The following is a 10,168-nucleotide window of genomic DNA, read 5'->3' as shown; positions in this document are numbered from 1 at the left end:
AAGGAGACTACTTTGAGGGTGATTAGGTTTCCAATGCTCCAGGTATGCCAGTTTTTATTCCCCAGCCAAAGGTCGGATACTTTTCTCACAGGCCTCGTACATGATAGGAGAAATGATTATTTCCAGAGCAAACTGTCCTCACTTTCACATCAAATACTACCTAGTTCATGACATGTGCTCCCCACTCCAACTCCATATTCATAAATACTCTTCTCCACAGCATCAGCACACGGACCGTCAGTTTGCGCAAACCCCAAGTAATTATAAGAGCCCATGTTAAGGGCTCTAATAGATTCTCCTGTCATTCTGTAAAAAAAAAAAGTTGACATTAAAAACTTACAAAAATTTTTTTAATATTTTTCATTTACTTATTTAGAAAAATATACTGTAGTTAATTCTTATTACGTAAAATTATTCAAAATTGAGTTATTTTTCAAATAATACTGAAGTTACTAAAAATCAATAATACAGATAGTTGATTTTTTAGCAGAAACATGTGTTCAGTAAGTGTAGATTTTTACCTTAAACTGGGACATTTAGAGTATATAAAAAAAAGTAAAAACTGATTGTGGAAAATCAATGTTTTACAAACTTTAAGCTCCAACTTATCAGAGATAACAAACAAGAGCTGGGTTATTAGTGGAATTTGCTAATCAATTATTCGTTAGTCTCTTTAATTTATTACATTCAATTATTTCATTATTTTCAAAACAAACGAGACTTCAATAGTTGGAATAATTGAAAATATCAACAATTGGAAAGAAAGCCTGATTATTTTCATGAGTTGTGACACTTTTAAGCTGTTCAATCTTGAATTAATTAAAATTAATAATGGGAAATCATGGGCCCAGCATGGCCAGGTGGTTAGGGCGCTCAACTCGCAACCTGAGGGTCTTGGGTTCGAATCCCCATCACACTAAAACATGCTCACCCGGTGTCCAAACTAGGACGCCAGTCCTACTCCCGGATGTTCACCTCCAAAAGAACCATACGAAACAAAAAAACAAAAAGGGAACTTATGATGGCAGTACTTTGATTATTTGGATAGCTGGAATAATCAAAAACAGTAATAACTGGAAACAGTAACTTTTGATTATTTTTTGACATTAATAATCAAGTTAATTGCCCAGCTCTAATAATAATACTCTATGTACATACTATGCAATTTACCCTTCAAGAAATACCTTCTGAAGAATTTCAGGTTATGAGGTTTCTTTAGTTGTTTTTTTTATCAATTTCTTATTATTTTCAAACATTATGCAGTATTGTAATAAATTTGACTGAACTTATAAGAGTAAAAAGTATTTTTGAATTAATTTGCAATTTTTCTATGCATAAAGACAGAAAGTACAAAGAATGTTATTTTCTGTTATACATACCCAGTAATAGCAAATACTATATGTACATAAATAAAAACAACTAAAATACAACCTCCTGTTATTTAATTAGGAATGAATGTATATAATCCCATTCCTAAGTATTTCCTTTCTACCTAGCAGATGTAATTATAGTTGTTTTTTCATTTAACTAAATGAAGCATATGGAAAAACACTATGACAGCCCAATAATTACTGTGTTTGACTTTATCACCCAAACCATTGCACTTTGTTATCTTTTTGGATGTCCTTTAACTTTTCTATTACACTATAAAAGTTATATACAGTTACAAAAATCACAAATTTTCATAAACATTATGAAATCACAACTAAGTGTAAGCAAGTTGGCAGTAACATATCATGTTGAAAATATCTGAAGCTACAAACAGAAATTAAATGCAATAATAAATAAAAGACAGAATCTGGTATTAATGACACAACAAAGTTTGTTCATGTGATTGAATACATATACAAGTAATGACGTATGTAGGCTAGTTACAGTATGTTGATAAATACATTATGATTACACCAATTAATAATTTTCTTTACCGATCTAAAGGAGACTCAAGGCATTTGGTAGCATGTAAGTAAGAATGAAACTATTTTTCTATTTTATACAAGACAGAAGCAAGAATAAAGATGTCAAAATAAGTAAATATGCACCTGGATGTTTTTATGTATGTTAAGTCCATGTTTTAATGTTCAAAAAATGTATGATTATTGGTTTGCATACATTTGAAGGAGGTTTTTGATGTTCTCCTATTCGTACCTTCAGGTTATGTCCTGTTTCACCTATATGAAAGTCAGAAAATTTGTTGCATTGAATCTTGCAAATGCTCCTGGTTGGTTGGCTTCTTTATATATATTTTTCTTAACATTTGTTTATTATTCAATCCTGGGTTACAAATGAAATTGGTATATTTTTTTAGTTAATCTTCGACATATTTCTTCAGGAGGAATACTGCAGCTGTCACACTTTTGAAAATATTACCTAGCAGCACATATCAGCAGCTGGAGTGGCACCTATTTATGAATTTTGTTTGTTGTTAAGTGCAAAGCTACACAATGGCTACCTGTGCTGTGCCCACCACAGACATCCAAGTCTGGTTTTTAGCACTATAAGCCTTTAGCTTTACTGATGAGCCACTGGAGAGCAGTTATGGGTTCATGATAATAATAGTATACATACACAAACACACAAACATATATGGAACCACACAATATATATAAACAACATGTACGTATATGTATACTCATAATGATATAAGAATATATAAGAGTTACACTTGATTAGTGTAAAGTAAAAAAAAGGTTCACGGTCTAACAAAACTTTAGAAACTAAATCATTTATGTTGCAGATGATACATATTAAAGTTAAATTTAATATAAAGTACAATGATGTTTTTTTTAATGAAAGACCGCCAAGCAGTTTTCAATGGGATCTGCCTCTTATTCTGATTGATGCCAAAGGAAGAACTACATTTAGTAGTTCTTTCATCTTGTGTTTGTAGTCTTCTCTATTTAACATGAAAGTGATATTCCTTTTTTCTGCTGGGATTATACAATACCCCTATCTTTCTTAAGGTCATTTTGTACTTGGCATTCTTCAATTATTAAATTTTGGGTTTCATGTTATAATTGTATAATGCCTAGTACTACGGCTGTCATAACTTTCAGCAACAGAGCTAAAAGCTCACAAAAACAAAGATTCATCTTATGATGAAATGCCATAAGATTATTCACATACCTAAATTAAGTTACTATATGGTGGAGTAAAATGGACTCAAAACCCCACAAAAGATACATCTGTTTCTGTCAGGAACTTACTTTTTAATAACATATATAGTGTAAGTATATGGGTATGTTGGGCTAAGGATTCTTCTACAGTAGGTATCTGTGACTTGTTGGCAATAAATTAGACAATAAACAAACAGCATGCATGCCTCCACTTACTTTTAAAAATAATATACATATATATTCGAAATAAGTTGAATGTATGTACATAATTCTTTACATTATGGAGATCATAGTTGTATCTTAAACACTAAACAATTCTCTTCTTCTTGTCAAAAGTCCACTTAGGCCAATTCATTTTCTTTATAATTCAGTTGACAAGCCTATCTATCTTTCTCTCTACTTTTATTGCAATAGCATTTGTGTACAGTTCACTTACATTGTTGTTGAATTACTGCGGTTGTATCCTGTACTTCCAATAATTGTCTGCTTTCATACTTCCAATACTTGTCTGCCTTTTGTCCAATTCTACTGAGGTGGGTTCAATTACTTTAAAACACCATTTGACAAAACAACTTATTCTCTTTATCTCTTTCAAAATTGTTAATCTCACTCTAATATATCAACCATTAGGCCTTTCACTCTCATGATTGTTATCTTTACATTTAACTTTTCTCTGACCTAACTGCTCTTTCATGTGACTTTAGTTTTTTTTCTCTGTTTCTCCTCATCTGGTTGCCATTATTTATATGTCTATCACTTAGCCCTTCTAGAAATCTCCATAGCCTCAACATCAATGGATTGCAAACACAACATTCAATAGCTTCAATGAATTATAACTATGAAATAAATTAATTTCTAACACTACCTACACTAAATAGTCTTTTATATATCTGACAGTTTCTTTCATGGGGAAAAGCTGGAAAATTCACTTGATATAAAATAATATATTTTTGCTGTAATAATTATATTGCACTGTATCATATGTTGGTGTATTTGATAACATGTGGGTCAGGTTGTTTTTTTTAGTAAAGTGTTTTTCAGGGTAACAACACTATTGACTTGTTGAAACCCTAAAAAAAATTATCAAACCTACTTCATGTCAAATACGCACGAAAGTAAAAGTTTATATTTAAAAGTAATATTGAGTCCTCACTTAAAGTGCCAATTTCTGTCTATAGAAACACGTTGTTTCACATCAATATAAGCTCCAGGAACACTGCTTATGGGCTGATTCCAACAGTCACATATACGTCTGTAAACATTTCTTGTATAGAAGCTTTCAAAACTGTGGTAAAGTGGAACATATCCCTGAAAATTAAGCAAAAGTGATTAAGTACAATTCAGGATTCTGGTTTCAACAGTCATGAAAATATAATGCTTATAACCAAAATACACAAACTATATGAAAATAAACTACATTCGAATTTATCAGTTTTTCTTAAAAATTTCTTGAACAAGAATCAATCATTGCACACTTTCTTCACTGGATGAGTGTCACTTATATCCCCTATTTTTATCCTTGTCACAGTGGAAATAATAAAATTCCATAAAATATAGTATAAATTTAATAAATAGTATTTATTTTCAGTTTTAAAACAATATTTAATGTTTTTATAATTTTTCAGGTTGTGAAAATTCTAAAATTTTGTTGAGACACTATTTTCAAAAGGAAATTTAAAATATTTTCCTTTTAAATCTTACATTTTCAGAAATCAAATGAATTTCAAGTTCAAAGTACTGAGAGTTTTTTTCTTGATGAGTTACTCTTACGCTATCAATAACTATGTGACTCAAAGTTTTGAATGTTTTTGACATAGTGCAGAGCATGTGTCAACTTACCCAGAATTCCCCACTCTACCATATTGCACAAGTAATAGAAAAACTTACATAGGCTGTGCTTTGAAGCCATAGTTAAGATTTCTTACGTGTAATCATAAAGGAAACTATATACCATGTGGTGGCTGTGGTGAGGCAAGTGAGAAGGCATTTCAGAGGTAAGTAGCCATTTGAAATTCATCTTAATCCTAAAAATGTAAAATTCAAATCAGGTAGACTTACCACATTAAAAAGAAGATGGACAATGGGGAGTGTTAAAATTACACAAAAAAAATACAAACACACAAATGTTATAAGGCAGGAAAGTAATAGCATAGACTACACTAAAGATGTGAGAAACAGTCAGAATAAAATCCAAAATTAGAAATATCTGTATAACTGAATTAGAGGGAGAATGAGCGGATCTAAGGAATTTTTCTCAGCAGATTATCTCTTTGCCCTTGATGCCATATGTTTCATAAAGAAAGGGGTTTGGTTAGTGATATAATGTGTTTACCTGTGCAGCCAACAAAGTGAACACAGGTGGTGCTATAAACAGGAAGGATGAATATTATGTCTTGTATCTGTTGTGGAAGATTCTCAGGAAAGAAAACTAGCTAAACTTCATATGAGGACATATTGCTGGGCCCCTTCATCCACAACTGAAAGGGGCAGTGAACTATGAAAATGGAAAAATCACCCGGTGCTCAGGGAGGAACAAATGAAGACGAAAGTTGTTCCGAGGAAGTGAACTTGAGGACAGTGTAATTGGAACACCATATAATACAGAAAAGAGAGAAAATACATACATTCCCATTTTGATTGTAGCTATGAGACATCCACTGCAGTGGCATTTCTAGAATCTTATATTTGGGGAGTAGAATGGGTGTAAAGAGTTAGATGGAAGGGGGGGATAGAAAGGGGTCAAATGTTACTAAACACAAAATAAATAGGCTTTTTTACTTTTAAGAAGTGTCTATATATTCTTTTTAGTTATCAAGAAAGCTGAAATTACCCGAGGCTCTTTTTCCACAGCTTTGCAGCAGTCTCATTAAATCCACCCCAAGACCTCAAATGACTGGAGATACTTCTTTCAGTTCAAGTTACATAATATAACTAACTGCCTTTTCAAACAAATTAACACTTTCATGTCAGTATGAGTTACAAGGTAGGATAATTTTTAAAATCTTAAATGACTAAGTCCTGATATCTCAGATGAATAAGGGTGGAAATCTGTACCCTCTCCCCTTAAGCCACCATCTCTGTAGATATGTCACCAATTAACTGAAAATAAGTTTACCCCCTTAAATATCTCCAATTCTACATAAGGATGTGCAAGTAGACATAGGAAAGGTAAATATCAAGGCATCATAAGCCATCAGATGGCAGATGCTGTCCACTCCCAAAGGCATCACCTTCTCACATCTATTTACATAGATATATAATATTTTAAGGAATCACCAGCATAAAGGGTTGAATTGTGTCATGAATAAATGCAGAAGTTTAATTAGCATGCAAAGGTCCCGGCTAAACAAAAAAAGCAGAGAAAAGCATAATCTCCTGAGATTAGAATAAACTTCCCATTATTCATATGAGACTAGGACAAAGGCAGGGATAGGAATAACCTGTGAAACATCTGGTTGTACATAAAATGTTTTTGAGTTGTTGACCCCAGACATCCATGAAACTGTTGACAGAGATATTAAGCACCATAGGAATATCTCAGTTGCTTTACGCACCATAGGTGTGGGCCCAAGAAGTAAATAAGCAAGTAATAGAGAATAATCTGCTATTGATTCCATAAGGCTTGGAGAATAATCATGGGCAGCAAGTGGAATCCTGAACTGAGAAGACAGCAATGTGATGTGAATAGAATCTCAGAAATGTGTCTAACTTCATTCAAATGCTAGCCTGTAAGGTTTTCTCTAATGGGTACAGAGTTCAAGAAACCAATGTAATTGCCAAATGATGAATTGGAAGAGAAATAACTAGAAATTAACTTCTTAGCCATTCAATTACATCAAGATCCACAAGACAAATTAGTAGCACAAACCATTTTTTAGTAGTGATGGACCAAATCCATGAGCGACGCTATTTATTGAGCCTCTCAAAGATTCTATTCATATGATATAGTAATAAGTGGCTGTAAGAGGATGTAAAAAAAATGTTCTTCAGAATGAAATTTTTGGTTAATCTGGATATGTAACAAAATTGTGAGAACAGCAGTTACCTTCTCTCTCATCTCAAGTCTTTGATAGGATGGATCTATCACAGTATAAGTATAGAGCCTTCCTATAAAAAACAAAAAGAGCATGGAAGTATCAAAGGCATAAACATCAGATTTTCCACTATCTGAACCTTGAAACAGAAGGAAATATATTTTCAGTGAAAAATAGTATATCAAGTAAGTTACTAAAGGTTCAAAAGCAGTAAAAGTGAGATATTGTAAGACAAGACCTAAGTCCCATTAAGGAAATTGTCTAGGACCTCATGGACAAAGTAAGCAAAATGTTTGAAAAAAAAATTGGTATAAAGTAAGGATGATAGAGAGAAGGTTTCTGTGGCACCTAAAGTGCCAAAGAGGGCAATGCTATAGCTTGCAAAAGAAAAAGCAGCTAAGCCATGATTACGAAATAAGAACATGAAAAATGAAGCAATATGTTGTAGTGACAAGAAACAGAACTTGACTTCTTTAATAAAGGACCATATAACAATCACACATGAAGCTATGGATAAACTTCATTGTTGATGATGAATGTTTGAGGCTGGCAAACAAGTTGTCTCCAAATAGGAAGTGAAAGAGGATACATTTAAGACAGATGGTGTAGCAGGAGAAGCCACAGCTGAGCCAGCCAAAGTGAAACAATAAGGATAATTTGACATTGGTCAACATCCACAAAAGAAAAGGAGGAAGGTAACCACCGAGAAAAAAGTTCTCCCATGAATGGCTCAAAGTATTCACCATTATACAAGCAGAGTCTGAAACTTGGAAGGAGTCAAGTAGAAAAGGATGATTTTTTGCTGTTGCAACTGCATCATACATGGGATGACCAAGCCATACGCATAAGGATTGAAAATCTGAGTGGTCCACTCTCCAAGGAAAGAGAATCTGAATAAATGTTCATAACACCTAACATATAAGATGCTTGAAGATAGATATGATGTGAATGGAGCCAAAGATGAAAACAGCCCACAGTAAAACAAAAGCTGTGAGACTGAGATCCTCCCCAATTGTTCATATATGCCATCAATGGAGAATTGTCATTGTGAAATACACAGTAGATGTGTAGTGATTGCAAAAGCTCTTGACAAGTATGCTTAACTACCAAAAGTTCTTAAAGACTGATGTAAGATTCTGATTCCAGAGGAGACTTGGAATCCAAAAGTCAATATTCCTTCGAGATGGTACCCCAGCCCTTAAGAAAATCATCTGTGAAGTGGTTCAGAAAAGGTTAAAAAAAGAGGGAGAACTGAACCTGCAGTAATAAACTCTCAATTAAGCCAAAATTGATGGTAATCAAGAGTAGCAGATGAGAAGGAAATTCCCTGAGATATCAAGTCCAAAGATGATGTCACTGAGAATCAAGATCCCTTTGGAGGTGTCACATCTGCATATGTCCCAAAGAAATTCCTTCGTGAAATGAGATTATCATCCCCAAAACAGAAAGGATGCATTTGTTAATAGGAGTGGAAGATAGAAAAGTATTAATATGAGACTCCAAGGCTTGTAAAATCATACGAAATGGTTAAGAGTTCTTTGAACTGTGTTAATACCATATCTAAGATGTACAAATACTGTGTAGGTACTAAATGAGGACTAGAGTTGGGAATGAGCTGACCACGACATGTAGCCAGCTGAGTAGTTATGTGAGTATATGTAAGAGACTTAATGGACAAAAGGGTTAGAATAAGTGAGATTTTCATGTAAAAGTCAATGTTTGGTGGTTGAAGTAAATCAGCAAAAAACAATACTTAACAGTAGACATATGGGGCTAAAGCCAAGCCAGTGAGAAGGCAAAGGACTGATAAACTAACCCTCTCCCCTGATGACATAAAAGAAATGATGGGATGTTGGATAAACAAGGGTATAAAGACAAGTAATTCCATACATACACTAACATCAGCCATTGGTTATAACTAAAAAACCTGTATAAAAAATCCTCAAATCCTATTAATGTGGTAGTGCTAGAAAAAGATTAATTGAGATAGGTCTCAAAATCTCAGATATTCGCAGAACCAAAAAAGACACAGGAGTAAACACCTGGAAAAGTGTAATGATTATAAATAATGCCTTTTTTCTGGAAGAGATTTTAAGACTTTCCGATTCAAAATTTATGAGCAACTGGATCAGAAAAAAACAACATTTAATCAGACTGAAGTATCTGTTGAATTCAAGGACCACAAAAGATCAACGATATCATATATGAATCAATGATTCAAAAAGACCCCCCCAACAATCCAGATGGGTGCTGTGCAGTACAGAAGAAAGTCAATGATTGAATTGAGAAGACCTACCTTGCTAATGAAAAAGTCTATGAAAAGGAATGAGAAGCTGCTAATATGCACAAGAAATAGGCAAAGGAAGCAAGCAGGAGTACAAACAGTACTTTCTGGTCATTTGGAAAGGATCAATTACCAGAAGCAAGTCAAAATGCTAGAACCTTAATCAATTCCTTAATCAAATGATGTAGGAAGAACCTATCTTTAGACCAGCTGAAAAACTGGGGAGGGTGGGGGGCAAGTACTTTGTAACAAAGCACATGGTAACAGAAACTACAGCAGTGAGAGCCAATGCTAAGGTAAGAATGTGATCCTGGTAAAAGGAACCAGGAGAATGAGAGTAGATGATAGCGAATAACCACTCTGAAAAAGAAAGCCTCAAAAATTAAACAAATCATAATGTCCTAGGCAGAAAACTTACAAAGGGTGAAAGTAGAAGGCCACTTGAAAGACTCCCCTCAAAAATAAAATAAAAAGAATATCAGATTGAATGTTAAGGAGTTGAGAACTAAGACGAGTACAATATGACCCCAATAAAAATTATTAACATTTATTTCAGTTATAAAAGTGTAAATGGTGACTTAAAAATCAGGAGAAAATGAAAAATATAAAAATTCAAGTACTGAACTATCCAATATGAGATAAATACGCTCAGGCATAAAAGAAATTAGTTACCGTATTTTTCAGTGTATAAGATGCACTTTTTTACCCCAAAATTTGATGTTAAAGTCTGCTTGCAT

The 10,168-nt window shown here is 33.4% G+C and overlaps 1 protein-coding gene across 1 annotated transcript in view; it reads right to left on the bottom strand.

Annotated features, from left to right (window-relative positions):
• Positions 1-10,168, bottom strand: part of LOC106460509 (serine palmitoyltransferase 2-like) — a 53,014-nt gene that overhangs the window by 27,947 nt on the left and 14,899 nt on the right. The window contains exons 3-4 of the mRNA XM_022387258.1: positions 4,267-4,421; positions 161-306 (exon numbers count right to left, since the gene is read on the bottom strand). Of these exons, the coding sequence (XP_022242966.1) occupies positions 161-306; positions 4,267-4,421 (301 nt within the window). The remainder of the gene's footprint in view (positions 1-160; positions 307-4,266; positions 4,422-10,168) is intronic.

This window comes from Limulus polyphemus, unplaced genomic scaffold (genome assembly GCF_000517525.1).
Source record: "Limulus polyphemus unplaced genomic scaffold, Limulus_polyphemus-2.1.2 Scaffold783, whole genome shotgun sequence".
NCBI classification, from domain to species: Eukaryota; Metazoa; Arthropoda; class Merostomata; order Xiphosura; family Limulidae; genus Limulus; species Limulus polyphemus.
This window is presented reverse-complemented; position numbering and strand designations above follow the sequence as displayed.